This window comes from Cupressus sempervirens, chromosome 10, assembly GCF_028749045.1.
Source record: "Cupressus sempervirens isolate cs-2001-9-10 chromosome 10, ASM2874904v1, whole genome shotgun sequence".
NCBI lineage: Eukaryota > Viridiplantae > Streptophyta > Pinopsida > Cupressales > Cupressaceae > Cupressus > Cupressus sempervirens.
In genome coordinates, this window is record NC_143127.1 from 714543611 (window position 1) to 714566684 (window position 23074).

Below are 23074 nucleotides of genomic sequence, written 5' to 3' on the forward strand. Positions count from 1 at the left end.
CAGGTGTTATTCTTCAATAGGCTTTCGTGTTCAGATGTCATAGCATGTTCCCACTCTGGAATTCCTTTAGCCTCAGAATATGTTTGAGATTCAAACACACTATGAATGTTGGTTGTGAGAGCAAAGTTAACAAACTGAGTAGGTTTGTTCTTTTTCCGAGCAGTTCTCCCCTCAATGAGCTCATCATCACGAAGATCAACAAGTGTCTTAGCCCACCACTTAGGTTGGACAAGAGAATGACCAACATTACTATTAGGAGATGTGTTGGTTCCCGAAACCGCAAATTGGAATCCTATAAGTTTTGCCAACTCGATGCTGAGATATACAATCGGTTATGGCCAGCTTGACGGAACCGAATAATATAATCCGAGTTCCTTGCACTTTTGGCTCTGCAAGACCCAAGGCAAGTATACCTATCCTAAACAAATCACTTAAGTCCAAGATAATTATAACAGATCGATTTGAATATGAATGCAGTTGAAGTTTCCAATATGGCAAGGATTATAGAAAACTTTAAAATTGTAAATTATGAACTTGAGAATAATAAATGAATATATGAATTTTTTAAAATTAGAATAAGTATAGATTAATGCAACAAATGAATATATTAATTCTTCAAAGGAAACATATGAAACCATTGCCAGCATATGGATTATGGATCAAGAGAAATATAAAGACCAGTGCTTAATTGAAATGGGCAAATAGGGTCAATATTATAAGTTGAAAGTACAACTTTATAAAGTTCAATGTACTTAAACTATAAACAGATTAATAATCCAAACATATCTAATCAATTATACGAACACAATTTTAAACTAGTCTAGAATGTAATTTAACTCCTGTGATATAGAGACAAACTAGACATAAATACGGAAATAATTAAATATTTCACAATATCTATATTTATCAAGTTTAAAATGCAATAATGATCCAATCCACTTGTCCAGATATTAAAATATTTTTAGAAATTAATAAAAATATTTATACAAGACACAACTTAATAATATTTCAACTCCAAAAAAATTATGCGAATAAGTAAAATAAAATACGCTTACTGGTTATGCCAAAATTAAAATTGCAAAATGGAGACAAACTACACATAAATACGGAAACAATTAAATATTTCACAATATCTATGTTTATCAAGTTTAAAATGCAATAACGATCCAATCCACTTGTCTGAATATTAAAATATTTTTAGAAATTAATAAAAATATTTATACAAGACACAACTTAATAATATTTCAACTCCAAAAAATTTATGTGAATAAGTAAAATAAAATACGCTTACTAGTTATGCCAAAATTAAAATTGCAATGAAGACACTCCTTACAAATGATCCATCCAATGCAATTAGGTTCCTAGATAGCATAGAAAAATTATACTCAACGATCCAAATCCACGAGCTTAGTTCAAAAATTCATTCTTTCCCAATAGACAAATCATATATCAAGAGTGCATATCTCCTTAATATATAAAAATTTGTAAGAATGTATATGAATGATTTGTTTTGTTTTTTATCATATATTTATAAGAAGCCAAAAGGTGTCGGTTGCTTTTCCAAGCACCACACCTTTTTGTAACAAATAACCAAACGTATAACTTCATAATGTAATTTTGATTTAATATAATTGGTAGTTTCATAACTTTGGCATGAACTATAATCCTCCACTCCATTTTTATGTATGTCTTTTCTTCTCGAATATTCTTCCGCTTGAGACCCAAGGGTGCATTTGTTTGTACACAGGATATCCTTTTCCAACGTACCATGGACCTGCATCAAACACAAAATACCGTTAGCTATAAATCATTGAAAAACATCCACTTAAAAATTATGAATACAGGTCATGGCTTCTATTAATTGCAGGATGATTCTTTGACGGCATTCAAGAATTGCCAAATTAGAACCAACATGCATAGTTAGGAATGATCTTTTTGCCATGTCGATTCCTCTGTGCACGTATTCCTTAGACCTGTCTAGGCTGATTGTTATGCGGATACATCTCGTATTTGGTATTGGATTTTTTATGCCTTTGATAATAATATCCTTCAGCGTGGTTTGCATAGCAATTTGTATGATGTCTTCTCCTAGATTGTGAACTCCTGACGGTAAAATTCTTTGACTACTCATATGGTTTTTGGGCTCCCGCATACTCCAAATGTCATATTTATCTTTCATCAAGATTATATTTCTATTAAAATACACCTGCATTCCTCATAGGGTCAGATTACTGGTTATCAACAATGGTATAATGTTTACGCTGCTAGGAAATTCATCTCTTCGTTAACAGTTATCCTCTTATTATTGTTTGATAGACATAATTGTTGCCTTGTCTACAATTGTTTTGCCAAGGCTATCGAAACTTACAAGGAACTTCATTGGTGTTTGCAATGTACATATTCTTGATGCATTTATCAGGTTCTCTCATTGGCTTCTTCATACATATTATTGTATTCTATCCGAGCAGTGATTCCAGATTTTTGGTGATGTGGTAAGATGGGTCCATCATATTATCATCTCTTGACATGTAGAAAGCTTCCTCTTTTAACTAAATGATGCATCACCATTCTAATCATTCCCATACTGATATGCTAAGATACAATGAAGGCGGCTGCTCAATAAAATGAAAATCTAATTATTTAGGAACTGATCATTCAGAGACCCTCCTCCAGTTTTGCAAATTCATCATCAAATACATTCTTCTTAGCATCTTGTTCATTCCTTTGATCCATTAGTAAGTCAGCAATCAAGCCAATAACGCTGGGCAAATTCAGAGCTCTTAGCATAGATAACCATTGGCTGCTCATAAGATTAATATATCATTGGTGCACACTCCATTACTGTAACCATCAGCCGAAGCTATAAATGCAATAACATCTGCAACCTTTGCCATGTCTAGCATGTCAGGATATTGCTATGCAGAGCTTTGCAAAAAATTGATCTTAGCTTTGCAGGCAAAAGAACAAAGAACATCTGTTATAGCACATGTTTTCCATTATCTAATATATCAATCTGCATTGTATCTGCTGGAACAATTAGAAATGAGTTATCAGCTAAGCACTGCAATCCTCTGAAAATAATGGCAATGTCTTATTGTGGAAAAGATGTAATTTTGATGTTTGTCATCTCTATGATTAAAACACACAATGATTGAATCTTTCGTATATTCTAAATGCAAATCCTATGTATTTTCCTCATGATGAATCGCTGATACACTGTATACCAACAGAATAGATTTGGACATTGAAAAGATTTAACATAAAATGGCTCACTTCAGTGCTTAATTAATATCATGTGCCAATGAAAAGTTCAAATCTAAGGGAAATGAATTGATAATTTTAAGAGATAAGACCTCAGTAAAATTAAAAGAATGATCCATAAATAAAATCATGCTTTTATAAATTTGTGCTCCACCAAGATGCTCTATGATCAGGTTCCTCATCTAAAGAATGTGGATCAAACTCAAGTGAAGCATCTACAAATCTTGTTGAACCTCTAAGAGAAGCTGGAGGTATCTGAACAGGGATCACTGGTATAACTAGAGCTACAAGAGCTACTGGGGCCCTCCCATCAAGTGGACCTAATGGAAGCCTAACTCCCAAATCAGAAGCCTTCATAGGCTGGTCTACTGGATCAGGAATAGAAGAAACAGGCATGAATGGTCCTCACTGCTCATCAAAGACTACATCAGGACTGTAGAGGAGACAAGATGTCTCAATGTCAATCAAGTGGTAGGCTTTGTGAAGACTACTGTATCCAGCAAGCATGAGTTTCTAACTCTTGGCATCCAATTGGGTGTGTGACACATCAAGGATCCAAACATAAGCAAGGGAGCCAAAAACCTTCAAGTGATTGATTTTGGGCTTGCTGCCTACCCAGGCCTCTTCCAAATTTTTACCTTTGATTGCCACTGTGGGTGACCGGTTCAAAAGATAAACTGCTTCTACCCAGAATTTCTTCGGAACGTGTTTGTATTTGCGCATGGAATAAGCCATCTCGGTGATTGTTTTGTTCCGACATTCAACTACACTGTAATAATCTGGGATGTAATTTTTAACCAATGGTGACTGTATAGCTAAGATGTAATTTTGTCAAACAGTTCTCAGACCTCCTGAAACATTTCTAATACCACTGTACGTATGTTCTACCAATTCTAAGCATTAAAATCCCAACTACCTTGATGTATTTTGATAATAGTTGTTATGGAAAAACTCAGTTTCTCAGCAAATGATCAGTTACACTAGTATAAACCACTATTTACTAAAGCAAGATTATGAAATATAATAACAGAGAACCCAACCCAAACACAGTCATTCTAAGATTACAAATTTGGTAATATTAAACATTTCATACATAACCATATGTAAAGAAGTCCATATGTATGTTGTGAGCAAACAGTTCGCAACTTAATCAACCACGTTTCAATATGAAAAGCAAAATGGTGGTTGGGAACAGACCCGTATAGTTGCAGATGTATCTCCTGGTGTCCACGTTGGCTCACAGACACCGGCTGGTCATGGCGCCCGACTCCCATCCAATATGCCGACTGTACCCATGTCCCATCCGAACCGTGTGTAGTGGAAAACGCAGCTTATCCCGAGTGTGATAGAGACGCTTGTTGATGCTAACTCGACTGTCCGAGGTAACTACCAGACCTCTACTCAAACGCTCGACTGGTGAGAAATCGTCAACCCCCCCCCCCTCACGCAAAATGCACTCCCAATTGGATTTCCAGCCGCGGCAAATCTCTATGCTTTACCTTTCAAAGATGTTACGTGTCGCGCTGCCAAGAGATATTCCTTGCAACATATGGTTGGAGGTATTACGTTCTTGGAAGCTCTACCAGCATTAAAAATTGTGCAGACTAAGATAGTTTATAGACCCTCAGAACTTAGTTCCCAATACCAACAACTAGTGTATTTTTGTTCTATCCGCCTATTCAGCAATCTTGGCATTTTTCTTTTACTGTAGACCAACTAATTCATTCACTTCATAAATAAACAAATGCACTTACTCCATTTGCCAATTATCCTGCCCAATACCAATGCAATACTGAATGAAGGAAGATTTGGGTGACGTCCAACTCCCTTAGAATCACCAGACTTGAGGGGTTTCGTCCTCACAGTCTCAGACCAGTCACATCAAAGCAACCAGAACTCATAATATTTCTATTCATAAATTCTTGTGTGTGTCCAAATCCCAATACAAGCTCTTCTTTTATAACCTCGAAGTGAGGGACACAAGGAGCAAGGAATGTGGGATAAAAACACCATTTTGGTCCTATAGTCACTTAAAGCCACTTTATAAAGTAGATAACTTTATAACATAAAGTGACTTTATTCCACACACTTTAATAAAGTTCTGAAGTATATAAAATTAAACCTCCATTGTGACTAGTAGGCAACCTGTTAGATAATGTCCTAATCTATCTGGATGTGGAGATAGATTAACCTGGTGCCAAAACACTAGCGCTTAGAAGGGGACATGACATACATTATTATGTTGTGGTGTGTGGGGTGTAGCTAACTGGCGTTTGATGTCATGAGTATCCAAGAAGCTAAAGAATTCATTAGAACAAAATTCCCCCCATTGTCTGACCTAAGAGTAATAATAAATTTCGCAAACTCTTTTTCAATTAAAGGTTTAAACTTCTGAAAGGCAGGAAATGCATCTGATTTCTTTTTAAGAAAATATACCCACATTTTTCTACTAAAATCATCAACGAACAACGGAAAATAACCAAACCCAAGAATAGGAGTGGCCATAGGCCGCAAATATCAACATGGACAAGCTGAAGTACCTAAGAAGCTCACCATGAATCGCCATTGGTGAAAAGTGTGCAATGTTGCTTCCCAACCTGGCATGCATCAAAAACTCCAAGCTAATGAGTCTAAATCTTTGGCAAAGTGAAGACAAGCTCTTCCCGAGGAAGCTAAGAGAGAATGCACATTTAAGTGGTCATACTGTTGATGCCAAAGTGTGCTAACAGAAGACCGCCGAGCAGTCATAGCTATGTCCCGAGAATCACCAAAATTAGTAAGTCGATAAAAACAATGATCCTCAAGACCCACTACAACAGTAGACTGTGTTGCCCTATTAGTGATGAATTGAAGGTGACATCCAACTATGGAAAATATCGCACTAACTGACTAACTGAGAGTAGATTTAGTTCCATCCCTGGAACGTAGTACACATCATGGAAAATGAGATTCCTCCCAACGGATTGAATCTAAATGTTGCCTTCACCGACAACGATGTACTCTTCTCTGCCACCAAAAATAACAGAATTTGAGTAAGACTAGCAATCAATGAACCTGTCTCAGCAATGGGTAAAATGAAAAGAGGCACTTGAATCAATGTGCCATGCAAACGACTTCATAGGATCTGCAAGTCTTTTAGACATGAAGACATAAAAGGCAAATTATGTATGCTCAATGTGCTCTACACTATTCACTTTGGGTTGCGAACCTAATTGCTTAGATTGGACAGCTAAGCGTTTCCAACATTCAACCTTCATGTGACCAAATTTGTAGCAATAATTGCATTGAATGTTCTTCTTCCGAGAGCCTTCTAAAGCTGGAGCAGAGGACTTATGCTGAGAAGACTGTCAAGACTTGCCTTTATCCTTCTAAAAGGATTTAGCAACAAAGGCTTGCTCTGTTGTGGTGGAGTTGGAATTACTACCAAACTATTGTTTCCACCGATCTTGCTAAAGTAGAAGTGTGCAAAGATCGGTGAACTTCAGATCAACACCAGAAGCCGTGATGTTGAGAGTCTTGATAGAATGCTCGAAGGACTTGAGTAAACTTCGGAGAGTGATAACCACAATGTCCTCTTCCTCCATCTTGAGACCAATGGCAAGCAACTGATCACGGATTTCTTGAATCCTATTCAAGTGAGCCTGGAGCGATGTTCGCTCATCCATGATAATAGAAAACATAGTGTTCTTCAAGAAGAAAGCTCTGCCTTTGTCAGAAGTGTCATGAAGATTTTTGAAATGTGCCCATATCTCAAAAGTTGTCTTGCCGAATGGAATCTGAGAGAGTTGATCATCAGCTACGAATAATATGAGAAGCATCCTCGTCTCCTGATTATTTAGATCCAATTTATCCTTATCAGTACCAGGGTCAACCGGACAGTGTATAACACCCAAAACAATTTGAACAGTATTTTGATATTCAAATTGCTATTATCCGCTACTTCCAAGTGCCATAATTCCGACCATTGGATTTTGAATTGCTCTCAACCAGAATATTAATCAAAGATGTCATAGCATGTTTTTCAACGAAAAAGCATGAAAATCTTTGAAAGTACGTTCTTCGAGGCAAAAAACGGAAGACCCAAAAAAATTGGAGTACCTAGAAGAGAGCTCAAAAAACCCAAAAAGAATATGTTGTTGATTTCGGTGGCTCAAAAATTGAGGCACAAAAATCAAGGCACTTACAAATATCTAACGACAACCCAGTTGAGCTCTTGAAAAACCCACCAACAAATTTAGAATCAAAAAATTATACAAGCTCAAAATTTAGAAGCAAAACCCTACCTAGCGGCCATTGACGGTCGGATTAGCAAAAAAAATACGGTGATTTCTTGGAGAAAAATGGTCAATTTTGTCACAAAGTACGACTTACAAGCAGAGACAATGTTGAAGATCAGAGGTTGAACTCCAAACAATTGCAAATTTGGCAATCACGACAAGTTTTTCTTGAGTATTTGGTCACGAGCAAAGGAGCTTGGGGTAGAAACGACCATGGAGATCTTGAGTTCAGAGAGGGAGATAAAGACCCAAGAAAAGACGAATATGACGATTGAAATTTTCTGGAAAAAACACCCAAGAGAAAAACACAAGTTTTGCAAACAAACTTGCAGATATTTGTCTTTGAAATCCTAGCCGAAACTAGGTATTAAAAATGGGTAAAATCAGGAAAAGATTAATTTTGAAAATAAAAAACCAAAAATTTCACTAAGAAATTATTATTTTCAAAAAAAATCAACTAGGCTCTAATACCATATTACGAAGTAATTTATAAAATAGTTGCTTATTATTAACAGAGACCAAGAGGTCTATATAAAAAAAGAAATGAAACAATGTTTCCTTAAGAAACGATCGTAAAGAATAGAAACTTTCTATTTCAGCTAAAAGCAAACTTACACTGATCTACAGACTAACTAAACATTAGAAACATTCTAATATAGACAATAGATTACAAACAAATAACCATTAACTAGATTACAAACCGATAACCATTAACTAATAATAGAAGCTTATCTATTATCATAATACTTGATGAATATCATGTGTTGGTATTTTGTAGGCCATTACTCAGAGTATTTGGTGAATATCATATGTTGATATTCTAGAGGCCAATGGTCGCGATATCATATGTTATATCAAAATGGTAGATATCTTCTAATTAAAGATATTCTTAAATATTGTCATTTTGTGTATTACCAATGGTGCAATATCTGTTTTTATCCTCCATAGCTAAGAGTGAGTGTTAATGTTTGGTAGCTTCAGTTGGATAAACACGAGACTAAACTAAAGATATATGTGTGTGTAATATATATGTATATATAGTTAAATAATTAGTTGTTATATTAATTAAATAATAATCAATAGACATGTCCCATGAATGAACATGTCTCTCCATGTGTTTTCCACAATATAAGAGAGAGATCGCTGCTCTTGGAAAACATATAACAAAGAGGCAATGTTAATACATTCACAGCAATCCTGATTAATCAATAGATAATCCTATAGAAAATTGATTAGATGTCGAGCAGCAATCTTACACAAGTGTTGAGAGTTTAGAATGATTCATGTAACGATAAAAATAATCAACCATGTCATGCATTGAACCCTCCTAAAGTTGCTATCTACAAATATTAATAAAATCTTTATATTAGTAAATGTTAAGGACAATAATTTGTTAAATACAAGGATTGGGATAAGACGATGCAACTATAATCAGAATGGGTTTAATTTATTTTTCAAAAGACGTAACCTTTGGATTTGAAAAGCACATCCTCTTATGAGTAGGATATAAAAGATATAATTCAAAGATTGTGGTAAAGTGAAACTAAATATTCTAAGTTTGGAATAATTATAGAAGAAAATAATTTGGAGGTTGATGCATGCACTTGAAGCTTCAGAAGGGAACCACATTATCCTTAATGTCTAGCATTGCCAAGCCTGAAGACAAATCCACAAGTTTAGTACATTCACTCATGTTACTACGAAGCAAGGTATGTTTTCGTGATAGAGGGAGCAAAAAGAGTAAATGATTCGATCAACTTTTGATGATCTTGGTCATATTTCAGAGGGAGTAGACCATGCTGAGATTAATTCTCCAATGATCTAGAAATCGTAGCAATCAAAGAACTATGATTCTATCCCCTTGCCAATGTGAAGTTTACACACTATTGAAGACATGTTTGGAGTTATTAAGGAGATCCCTTTAGTGAGAGAGAGCCTCAGCATCAATGATCACCTAACATGTACTATAATGCATCCTTCTCTATGAGAGAAGTTTGAGATGAAACCCATATTCTCTAATATGGTTCATGGTGGATGTCATGACAACACCACATGAGAGTATATGTAGTGTATTCGTGTAAACTTTTGATGTCATGTGTGTATGGGCCCGCCCCCTGTGTACATCACGAGGAAGTGATGACTTCCAAATAATTGTCACTTGTATTTCTTAAAGTTATTGGAAGGTGATGATCTTACAATAATTTAATCTTCTATTATGATGAATATCTTATGACATCTATGCAAATCATGAGAGATTATATCTTGCATGGTGGATTAACATCCTTAAACAAACCCTGAATATAATGTTCATATGGTAAGTATTATTGAGGATACGTGCGCACATACCTTATGGACATTTTAAATATTTGATGAATATCATGCAACTTGATATTCAGAAGGCCATTACTTAGAGTACATTGTAAATATCATGTGATGATGTTCTGAGACTATTACTCTTGATATCACGAGATGATATCTAATGGTGAATATCTTTTGATTAAGGTCATTCTTGATACTATGCTGAGGTAATATTATATCTTATGTTTATCCTCCCTAGCTAAGTAGAAGCGTTGATGTTTTGTAGCTTGTTGAATAAATTCTATGAAACTAAACAACTAGGATATAGATATATAGCTACATAATCAATTGTTATTATATTAATTTCATAATAATGAATAGACATGTCCTATGAAGGCATGTGTCTCTCCTTGCCTCATTCTCAATATAAATGCAAGAGAGATTGCTGCATTTGAAACAAACAAAAATTAGAAACAGTGCTATTATATTTGCAGCAATCTTACTTTAACAACCTCGTAAGACCCAAGTGTTGTACAAAATTAAATGCAATCAATTGTGATTTATTCACGATTTTGCTTATATGCCCCAAATATGTCGACGGGTTGCCACCAGTTGTTGCCATGAAGTGGCAGTTCTTGTCACCAAAGTTGTTTTGACTTGTGGAGGGTTTATTTACATAGTTGCATTCATAACCACTTATCTCACAACTTTTACCCTTTCAAAACATATAGCCCTGACACCTTTCATAATATTGAATTGACATGTATAGACCAAACTGAATTTCATTGTTAAACATCAAGTATTATTGCATTCCTTACCCTAGTGGTTGTCTATCACCATCCACTTTGAAGGCAATGAGAAGGTAAGAGTAACTAACCAACACAAGCTATGGTTTGGATTTCTTTGATGAGGTTCTCTATTAAATGGTTCCATGATTCTATTGGACATTTGTGGTGTGATACTTGTGAATTCATGAAAATGTTGTGATTAATTATGAATAAAGACCCAATAATAATTAGGTTCGAAGAGAAAAGGGTATTACTTGAGCTCTTGCCATGGTAATCAAAGATTTGCTTTGGCTAGTCCTTTTGAAGGGAACAATTCAATGGATGCAATGGAATCTAGACTTTGTGCCTGATAGTACTTTTGATAGAGCTGATACACAATTTTGTGTGTATAAGAGTAGTAAGTCTATTGGAGGCAAAAAAGTATCAAGTTTCAGGTGTTGTTCATCATCTTCTGGCACAAGGTAGTATGGCAACTTGGAGAGGTGAAGTGTAATGTGCCCTATTCAATCAATTTGTGATAGTGGAAAGAAAGGCCAATTCCTATCTTTGAGCTGAATAAAGACTTGAGTAAAATTCATCGTCATTCCCTAGGCACTTGCCCATGTGTTTGAAGTTACAAAGATCTCAAAAATTCCATGTTTGGGGTTTTTTAATTGTATCTGTAAGTGTTTGTAGGTTGGCATGCTTTCAATGTTCTGGAGTTCCTCCTTCCAAAATGCATTTGAACCTAACTCCAACCTTTTTCACTAGCGTTTGTCTGACCTTCAAACTTATCGATCCCAGCGCACATGTCCACCAACATTCATTTTCCCTTATGCTTATTGAGTTGTAGAACTTTATCTTGCCCACATAATTCACTTCTGAACCCTACTCTTTCTTTTTCCCTTATTGAAGTTTTGGAATTTTCCTAAAAGCATGCCTTCCCCAAACTACTTGACTCTTATCCTGTACCATGCTTCAAGTGGTATTCCCAACCCTTGAACTCTAACATCCCTGTATCTTTGCACTATCGTTCCTACCTACCTGATGCATGATTGAGAGAGGCATTTGTGACTAGTTTCATGCTACAACTACCACAAAAGGTTTTTCCTGCCCAAAAACAGTAGTCAACTCTCAATGTCATAGAATCACAAGAAATATCAAGAAAGGGATGGGGACAAATTTAAATCTTAAGTAGGAAAACTAGAAGCCATTTAGCTTGCATGCCTCGATTAAACAGTTACTTCTTGGCAGCATTAATGTGAAGGTTGCATCCACAGCCAGCCATGATCTTGATGTAGATCTTTGTCATTGTTTTGGCAAGATCTCATATCTGATGTGGATCTCCTCCTTAAGACATTTAAGTGCACTAAAGAATATATCTTGCAGGATTTTCATAATGGAGATTATGCATAATTACTCTACACAAAATCCCCACTGAATTCTGCTCAGGGCTGGTGTCAAATCTGAGAATGAAAACCATTGGATTTAGAGGGATCCAAAGGACAAAAAACCTTTGGTTTCCTACCTTGGAGGAAAATATTGTTTTAGCCAATTGAAAAATCCCACCCAAAGGTCAGCAAAGAGCTCCATGGTTATAAACCTTATCCACAATGCATCTATATAACTAGCAAACCCCTATACACTTGGCAGTGTTATTTTCAATGTTGTTTGCTGAGGTTGCAGCCATTGTTTCATGTTATTATCTGCTATGTATTTGAATATAACATTTAAATTTATTTCTAGCCTGACAATTTTGTACAAGTTTCCTCGTCACTTTGCCAAATCAGGGTTATTGGAAGCTATCAGGAATTTAATAGCTCCTAATAATATATATTAAAGTCAAATTAATGGTGGAGGTTAATATTAGGTTTTTGGTGAAGAAAAAATCAAGTTTCTATTAAATCAGATTAAAAATAATTAAACTCTCATTTACTGGCTTAAAATAAATATTAGGGTTATTTCAAAGGTTAATGTGTAAATTGCGGAAGGGAAATCAGGGCTCTTTGTTAGAACTGGTTAAAGTACATGTCTCCAGTTTAAATAAAGTCTGCTAAAGAAGTCTAAAATTTTACATCCTTCTTTCCCTATCAAGCAGTTTGTTTACATGATATTTTGGGCGTGTTACTACATAACGGGATCCTCACCCTTCTCCAATAATTCTAAAGTTTTTTGAGACCAAATGCTCCATGGTTAAAGAGCTACAATCCAAAAAATGCTAAATTAATGGAGGACCAAGATCAAGCTACAAGTGTGCAAATTCACTTGCAGCAAAGCAATGGATGATTTAGTCTGCTGCAAGTTCACCTGTAATAGCGTTGCAGGTTTAAAATTCACTAACACCAATGTTGCAGGCTTCCCAGTTAAGGCCCTAAACACTTTGGTGACCGTATGTCTGCCAATCTCAAACTCAAATGAGGAAAGGGGAAATGTTATTTAGTATAAGGAACACATCATGTGAACTCATAAATTGCAGATCTGTTGCAGACCAGAAAACAAACATCAGATGGTGTCAAATTTTGAAAATGTTTGCATATTTGGATTCGTCTTGAAAAGCGATCTAATTCTGAAAAAGGGCCACTATGTTAGAAATCTGTATGCAAAAGTTATGGCACCAAAAGATGGAGGTTACTGCTAGTGATGAAAATGCTACAAGCAACAATTTTAAACTATTTGAGAGCATTTTTACACTTCCTAAAGGTATGGCAAGGGCATTATTTTACTTCCATGGGTTGTGTTAGAACTTTGACCCATAGGCAATGATTAGCTCTGTTTGGAGGATTCTTGAACTGATTTTCTTTTTCCACCTAATCTAACTGGAATGCAGTAGAAGGTCCCAGCAGTTGCTAAGATAATTTAAAAGGCATCATTAAAAATGTCTGGGAAAGTGTCTTCTGGGCTTATTTTCTGATGTTCCACATTCCCATAGAAATGTAATGCAATATTATTCTATTTTTTTTTTCTGTAAAACAAGTAAGACAGAGAATAAGGAAAGGGCGCTCCGGTTTTTGGTGCTTTAGTTGCCACGTTTAATGTGGCATAGTTGCTAAAAAGGAATAAATAAATTAGGAGTATATCACTTCAATGTCCCCACTTTCAGGTCCTCTAGCAGTGCAGTTGTTGCAGATAATCTGAGTTTGTGTCAGCGTGATTCAAGGGGTGTTTTGATATTTCCAATGAACTTGGATGGTTTAGAAAAGTTAAATGATATTTTCAACTTTCAGTTTGGCTCGAAGATTCTTGCAAGAAGTGTCTATTTTTGGTGAGTCACCCAGTGAGGCTTGTTTACCATCTTTCATCATTATGATCACTCTTGTGCTGTCAGATTTTTATTCCAATGCTCTTCGGTCATTTTTGCAAGTCGAGTGTACTTATTGGCTATAATTTACTTAAATTTACTAAGGTTGCTATTTTAATGAAAATTATCTAATAAGAACCTTAGTGTTATAGCTCATTGGAACTAGTTTGAAAATTTTTCAATCTTGGGCACATAAAACAAGGGCCTTGTATGTCAAATTATCATAATTTTAATGAAGAGGTCAGGTTTGGAGCAATGAGGGAGTTTAAAACAAAGTAACTTTATTATATGTCAACTTTAAATTGTAACATAAAATTGATTTTGGAGAGCAAAAATAGATAAAAGTAAGTAGAGTGGAGGCTCACCAATGGTTTGGTAAGCCTTTAAAAGGGGCCCCATCCTTCTCCAGAGATATTATATATGGAGATTTTCTTTGTTTCACTTGTTTTGGAGAGTTTTTTCTTGGATCATCTTCTAGGACAAAAACCCTTGGAGATGTTGATGTTTGGTAGCTTCAGTCAGATAAGCTTGTGAACATATATAATTATAATGAGATATAAATTATATATATTTGTTATATTTGAGATATGAGTTTATTATTATGTGAGATATATATATATATATAATGTGAGAAATTATATATTGTTATTATATTGGAGAATTTAATACAATGATATATATATTTATCATTATGTTAATGAATGGACATGTCCCATGGGACATGTCTACCCTTGATCCTTTCTCTATTATAAATATAAGATCATTGTCTTTGGAAAGAATATACCAAGAAGGCAATTCAATTACATCTGCAGTGATCCTATTAAAATCAACATGGTATCAGAGAAGGAGACCCTCGGGCTTGTTTACACTGAGTCATATGCAATCACAACAGATTTCGGATATGAATTTATAAATCAAATGAAAACTATGTGATATAAGAGAGAAGTATGAGTAAATTTTTTATTGGTTGTTCTTGTGTGGATAGTACAGAAAATAATATGAAACAAAAGAAGGGATTTTATGCAAACATATAACCCACGTGGCTATCATACACGCCTACACTAAAGGTTTTCTTTTTGAGAACAAATATGTTATTTGCATCGATTGTAAATTGCCATGACGATTGACTCTGCCTTTAACATAATTCCTACAAAATATTTTTTGTAGCCTTGCAAGGACTTATCCTATAAGGAGAAAAGTTCAAATGAAGCGGCCTGAATATCCACATGGTTGGTAAACGATCCTACTTCTACCAACAATGAATGATCATGACTTAGAATATTACGTTATAGTTATATGGGGCTTCAATACTACTAAGGAAAGAACAACATTTAAATTTTATTATTTTGAGCATGCTTTCCACTGATAATCTCCAAAAGGACTTGACTGAGATGCACTGGATTAGCGTCGTCTCCTGGAAAATGTTGAAGCAATGTTTATTCTTATGGTTGGGAAATGACTTCTTACGATCTTGAAAGTTGATAGGGAGGCAACTCATCAATGTCGTAGAGATGATCTTGTTGCAACCAATATCCCTACGATATCATAGTTTGCACTATCAAATGCCTATAGTCCTTCATTCCAATGTTGGACATGTGAGATAAATGACAATGTTTGTGGAATACATGGTACAGGATTGGTCAATGTTGCATTAGATTGACTACCTCACATATAGATTTACTTGACTGTGAGGTATTGAGGCTTCCTAACCTTGAAGAATATAGTGACTTCAAAATTTATTGCCCACAATGTTGTTTTGAGATGATCAAAGGTCGCTACTAAAGATCAAAGAAAGCAAAACCATTAACGTGTTTAGGAATGAGGAATTGAAGGTCATGAGATAGAATATAAAAACAATAATTCAAACCAAAGATACTACACACTCAAAATCAACAATAAGAAGAACAAAGACATTCATTAAGGAGGACGCCATAATAATACATCTGCTAAGGCTTGAGAATTTATGAGATAAGGTGTAGTAACAAATAAGATAACAAATGAAACAACATGTTTAAAATAGACAAGCATAATTTATGAATGAATACAATTTGCAAAGAATGAGACACCGACCCATGCATAATTATAGAGCACTCTTCAACAAAGATTGAGGGGTAAACATAAAAAATGAAGAAGTTATGTTAGGCATGCAAACACAAGGGTCCTCAAGAAGTCAAAGGAGAAATGAAAGAAATCCCTTTACTATTTAAGATTCTCATAGAAATAAAAACTAATGGCTTGTCCACACTCTCACTCCCTATCATGCAGATCAAGTATCTCTATTTGTAGGAGCTTATCTTAGAGAGATAGAGATAGAGGAAGAAAGAAGGGTGATTTTGCTTCAGATTCATAGTAGCTATAATACCTATAGGTTTTGATGTCACGATCCTTGAATTGTCTCGAATTGTATCTGTAAGGAGGGAGATTACATATGTCGTAAAGAACCAAGGGACCCACCATAATGTATGTAGGAGTATACATTAAATATGTTAAATAATATAAATCTCCAATATTGTTATTTAAGAATATTTGAATAGGATGAAATTAAAGATATAATTAATAAATATTGAATTTCTAGGAGCATATATGTCATCTAAAAGGAATTCATATATACTGAAATTAAGTATTATGTTATCTTAATCCTATTATTGAAGATAAAGAGAGATGTTATAATCATTTATGTTGTTAGTAATGGACATAAGTTAAATTAACAACATTTTGATTAATATTATTATTCTATATAAGCATTTGCCTTGATCTTCTCCTTCGAGAATGTTATTGCAGGAAGAGGGAGATTGAGATTCAGAAGGGGCCTGAGATTGAGATTGATCTCAGTCATATTGATTCAAAGGGAGTGAACCATGTTGAGATGGATTCTCCAGTAATCAATAAATTGTAACAATCAAGAGGACTGTGATTGATGAATATACCTCGTGACTATGCGATTTTAATGGGCCTACCCTCTGTGTAGATCATGAGGAAGTGATGACTTCCAAATGATGTCACTTGTATTTGTAGAAGTTATTAAAAGGTGACGATCTTACAATAACTTAATTTTCTATTATGATGGATATCTGACGATGTCTATGTAGATCATGATAGATTATACTTTGCATGGTGGATGTTTATATGGTAAGCATTGTGAGAATGCGTGTGCACATACCTTATAAACATTTTTTTTGAGTACATGGTAAACATTATGCAAACTAATGTTCTAGAGGCATTACACAGAGTACATGGTGAATATCATATGACTTAATGTTCTAGAGACCATTACTCACAGTACTTGGTGAACATCTTGCATCTCATTTTGGAGACCTTTACCCAAAGAGAATTTAGTGAATATCATATGTTGATATTAAGTAGACCAATACTCAAATGTGATATCAAAATGGTGAATATCATATGTTGATAATCTGTAGACCATTACCTTATTGAGTACATGGTGAGTATCAAGTGTTGATATTCTGAAGATCATTACTCAGAGTATTCGGTGAATATTGTTTACCGCATAGATTAATTAAGGAACACACACGGACAAAGAATACGAACATGAACAGCAACCAACAGAACTCTTATTATTATTCGCATATGCCCACAGTACATTATGCTTCCATGGTAAGATCTGATGATTACAATGCTTCCCGAAGGGGTTATAAATATCTTCTGAAGAACTTTCCCGAAGGAGTCCGTCGGCCAGATACATTATGCCTGCTACAAACTATTTACCCGTCGGCTACATAACAAGACTTTTTCCAAAGGGACCCATCGGCCGATGCAGAATTTCTCTTCCGAAGGGACCCATCGGTCGATACACAATTTCTACCGACGACATCATCCCCCCCAAAAAGAAAAGTCGTCTCCTGACGACTAACAAAATTAGGAGACAACCCACAATCAAGAAAAAGAAATACTAGAGAGAAGAAGGAGGTGTTCCAGAAGAGTGTTGTTGACGACGTAACTCATACACCTGGTCAGTCCGGATGCGCAGATCTGTCTGAATCTGTGAATTAACCTCTACGGCCTCCTTCAGTAGAAGCGCAGCATCCATAGCCTGCCTCTTGGCCAACTGCAACTCATGCTCTGCCGCATCTTTATCCTGGATAGCCGCGTACTTCTCCTGCACCACTGCTGCCATGTCCTTCAATAGTTTTGCCCGCTCTGCTGCCCATGCTGCCTGCTTGTCGGCCAAATCAGTGGCTAACTTTTCTGTTGCCTCTCTTTCAACCGCTAGAGATCTCTGAGCTGCAACACTGTCTGCTGCCCTATCCGCCTCCGCGCGTTGCCGCGCATAGTAAACCTCTTTGTACAGTCCCACGATCTTATGTGCCAACTTCATCATCGGAGTGTCACTCGGTCCCAACTCTGGCTCAGTGGCCCAATCCGCCAACATCTTTGGTGTCTCAACTGTCGGCCAACCTCTATCCACAAAACAAGTTTGAAATCGCTTAGGACAAATCCCACGAATATACGCTCGAATCAAATGCCACTCCCTTCGCCGAGTGAGAGCCTGAATCGCCACATCATGCCCCTTCTTCAATGCAGACTTCATAGTCCTGAGGTAGTCCCTACACCTGTCCTCATCCGACCCGTAATCCTCCTTAGCGAAGTCCTCGAATGACCATTCGACATCACTATTGTCCTCCTCATCAGCGGGAGCCATGCCCACATCCGGTGTCACCTCTTCTGCTGTTGGCACAATCACGGCAGGTGGCATTCCCTCCTCTTGAGACTGAGGCTCTAGTACAGGTGCTACTCCGGAATAGCTGGGGGACTGAATGGACAAGCCACACCTGTCAGGGACGAGTCGGAACTGCTGCCTTAGAAAAACACTGGCTCTATCCATGAACTCTGGTTGTCCGGGCTGCGCTAGGTCCGTACGCTCCTGTACTCCTCCGTCTGGTACGTTCTCTACTGGAAGTGCCTGAGCTTCTGCTGACTGTGCTACGGTAACAACTGTTGTTGGCTGACTTATGGCAGGCGCTACGAGTGCTGCTACCGGAAGTGCTTCAGGAGCTGAAGAAGTCTCTCGGTTGACGGGTGATGTCAGGTGGGCAAAGCCGACCGCAAATCCTGCCCCTGGCCGGACAGGAGAAGGTCGCACCCCGTGTTGCCATGGTGCGGCTGGTGTGACTGCCTGGTGGGATCCTCCAGTCATTAATATCGGTCGCCAAGTTTGTCCAAACCCTGGAATGTGAGCCATGTGTAGACCTCGGGGTAACAACTCGGAAGTCATAGGAACTGTAGTACGCGGAAATAGCAAGGGGGCAGCCGTGACAATCTGAACCTCTTCATCATCCTCGCCCTCCCCTTCATCTTCCTCCACATTATCTCGCTCAGAAGATGTCTCCTGTCGACCGCTGTCAGTATCATCTGCCATGTCCATCCGGGGCCTCTTTTGACCTGCTGAACCCTTCTGCCCAGAGATTATGTCCAAGTGCTTCCATTGCATGATAGGAGGTTCTCCTGGAGCCAGTGGTCTAGGCTTTGCCTCTAACTCCTCCGCTGGAATCATTCATGCTATGACGTCAAGGAATAGACCAATGGCGTAATGGGGCATATAGAAGGTCTTGTGCTGGAGAGTCATGAATTCATGCATCCGTTCAGCCAGCACAGACACCCAATCATACACTTTCCCAGTCATTATGCCGTTCATCATGGACACCTGCGAAAATGTGATATCCGATGCCCTAGAGGATCCCGTGAGCCTGCTTTTGACCAAGTCCATCAGACACCGCCATGGCCCTTCCGGAATGTCGATTTTCTTTAAACCCCTTCCCTTCGATGTCTCGGCTAATGCCGCCTGTTCTACTTCAGTCAAATCTCCACATACTAATCTGATTAGAAATAGCTTTCCATCCTTTAGAATTTTCTTCGGCTGAATCTTTCTGCCCTGCTGCCTTGGAATGCCAAAAACCCGTGTGAAATCTGCTACTTTGAATGATACCACTAAGTTCCGTCCCAGATACTGAAATGTGCTCCTGCGAGAAGCTCTGCCATATGTCTCAATCATGGTACACAGATACCCTTCATAATCTCCAATGCAAAAAACCGGCATCTGAATGGCCCATTCAACCTGCGCTCTTCTGATGCTTGCTTTAATTGGATGGTCATCAAGGGTTTCATGCCACCATTTTCGGCAATCCGTTCCATTTAATCCCTCAAATTGGATAGTTTGTGGTGTGACTTCAGCTGTTGCAGGTGCTGTAGTCTTACGCTTCTCCTTGCTGCTGCTCGAGCCTTCATTCCAATTACCTGTACCTGCCATGCTCCTTCCCACAACTTTAGACTGTGCTAATTGTTTTTTCCATTGCCGTTTACCTGCAGACTCCATTAATTATATCTTTGTCTTTCCCTAACAGTCTCCCCAATTCGTACAGTGAAGAATTCTTTCAAATACGTACGGTGAATTACAACCTTTGGAATGAGAAATCCGTACGCTGAAAAATTTGGAAGGAAAATCAAATTTCACAAAAAAAAACCGTCCCATCAGAAGATCACAATAGCGTACCACAATGTGCTTCCCCAAATCCGTACGGCGGTATTTTCAATGCATCATGGTATACCGCCTTGCTTACTGGTGAACTCCGTACCTTAACCTGGAAGACCTTGCATTCAATAATCTGTAACCTAATCTTCAAAAGGAAACTGTACGCTTGAAATGTTGGAAGCCTTCTGCTGATGCTTTAACAAGCCGTACAGTGCCCTGCAAGGTGCATATGGTAACTTGACCCTTCTGTCATGAAATCCATACGGTTTCTAACTTGACACAATCTGGATTTCAATCTTCTTGGAAAAGCCGTACTTGCAATATCCCACCCAGTCTTGAAAATCCGTACAATGGAAATTACAACTTTTGGCTCCAAATGTCGTACGTTAATCTTCTGGGGCTTGTCTTAAAACCATACGGTGGTCCAGTGCTAGAAAATGCAACTTTTAAAAACCGTACAGTGCAAGGAAAAGTCGTACCACAGGAAAATCGTACAGCAACTTTCAAGATGGAAACCGTACCTTGTCTTAAAACCATACTACAAATATGGAATCCGTACATTCTTAAAAAACCGTACTACAACCATGAAATTTGTACATTCTTAAAAAATCGTACTACAACCATGAAATCCGTACATTCTTAAAAAACTGTACTACAACATGAAATTTGTACATTGTTAAAAAAACCATACTATAATTTGAATTGTTTGGAAAACCATACGCCCTCCTTCAGATATGAAAAAACCGTACGTATTTGCTTTTCCCTTCAGACGAAAACCCTGTACGGTGCTATCTCCTGCAAATATGGAACCGTACGGTACTTTCCAGAATCCGTACAGTACTTCCCAGAAATCGTACGGTGCTTCCCAGAAACCGTACGGTGCTTTCCAGAAACCATATGGTGCTTTACTTTACTTTTTTCTTTTTTTTACATCTTTTTTTTTTTTTTTTTTTGGTTTGTATGACAGAATAGCAAAGTCAGTTTACCCTTCAACCGTCGTCACCGACGGTCTGCAATGACGAAAGGGTCTCCCGAAGGCCACTTTCTGACGCAGAAGTCTTCCACTCGTGATATATCTTCAACTTCGACCCATTCACCGCCTGAGGCACTTCGTGTCCATCCAAAGTCCATAATTTGATTGCTCCATTGTCCCCTACTTCCCGAATCTAATACGGCCCGACCCACTTAACCTTGAACTTGCCCGGTTTGATCTCATTCCGGCTGTCGTACTTCAATACCCATTGTCCGGGCTAAAACCTGTTTAGCTTCAGGTGCTTATCGTGCCATGCCTTCCGCCTATTCTGCGTTACTTCAGTTGCCCACTGTGCTAATAATCGCTTCTCCTCTAACCTGTTCAGTTTATACAGCCGCTCCCTTAAGCTTTCCATGTCGCCCAACTTGTTTTCTAGTGCTATCCGCAAGCTTGGTATCATAAATTCCGTTGGTACTACGGCCTCTTGTCCAAACATCAGTTGAAACGGCGTGTGTCTTGTTGTGACTTTGTATGCCATGCGGTAAGCCCACAAAGCAAAAGGTAATTTCTCCTCCCAATCCTCCCCTTCGACTACGCAAGATTTGTATATAATTGATACCAAGATTTTGTTGGTAGCCTCAGCCTGTCCGTTTGCACTTGGGTAGTACGGACTTGATAGCGAATGATAAATTTTGAACTCCGTGGTAAGCAGTCGGATCACATGATTTACAAAATGTCCGCCTCTATCACTTGTTAATTGTAACGGAATGCCGTATCTAGTAATTATTTGTTCATAAATAAACTTTGTTGTACTTACCGCTGAATTGTCCGGTAGTGCACGCGCCTCCACCCATTTAGTCAAATATTCTGTTGCAACAACAATGTAACAGCACCTTCTGATTCTGCTTGTCTTCAGCGGTCCTATGAAGTCCAAACCCCACCGTTCAAAAAGCTCCTAGCATGAGAAGGATTCAGAGGCATGAAATCTCTTTTCAAAGGTTTTCCAGCTCGCTGACATGTATCGCAGGCAACAACCCATTCCCTGGCATCATTGTATACTGTTGGCCACCATAATCCTGCTAGAAGTATTTTTCGTGCAGTTGTGTCCGGCCCCATGTGTCCTCCTGCTGGTCCTTCGTGCACTTCCTTCAGTACCCGTGGAATTTCTTCCTTCAGGATACAATGCCTCAGGATCTGATTGGGTCCCATTTTATACAACAATCCATTAATCAGCTGGAATGTTCCACTCTGTATCACCAACTTTCGTTTTTCATTCGGTGGCATGGTATTTGGGAATTGTCCTGTTGACAAGTATTCGCCGATGCTTGTATACCACTCCGGTAGTGCAGCAATCTGAAACAGCTGTGCGTCAGGAAAGTCATCATTTACACCATCTGCCGGTTCTCCTGTTCTAATACGTGATAAATGATCCGCGCTTACATGTTTCTTTCCTGGCCGTACAATAATCTTGAAAGTAAACTCCTACAATAGAAGTAACCATCGGCTGATTCTTCCTTGAATGACTAGTTTGTTGATCATATACAACAAGGCCTGATGATCAACGTAGAATACAAATGGAGTGGCCAACAAGTAATGTCGGAATTTCTGTACAACATAGACCATCCCCAATGCCTCCCGTTTGGTGGTACTATAATTTTGTTCAGCTTTTGATAGCAACCGGTTGGCGAAATAGATCGAATGATCCAACCCATG

The 23074-nt window shown here is 37.6% G+C and overlaps 1 protein-coding gene across 3 annotated transcripts in view; it reads right to left on the minus strand.

The window, feature by feature from the left end:
- LOC149535817 (HNH endonuclease) overlaps window positions 1-23074 on the minus strand; it is a 115529-nt gene that overhangs the window by 83646 nt on the left and 8809 nt on the right. Inside the window, exon 3 of one of the 3 annotated variants that reach the window (XM_089803566.1) lies at window positions 1446-1774. The exons of the other annotated variants lie outside the window; for them this stretch is intronic. Within the exon in view, the coding sequence (XP_089659692.1) occupies window positions 1529-1774 (246 nt within the window). The 3' untranslated portion in view covers window positions 1446-1528. Of the gene's footprint in view, window positions 1-1445; window positions 1775-23074 lie in introns of those variants that run through there. 3 annotated transcript variants of the gene reach the window in all.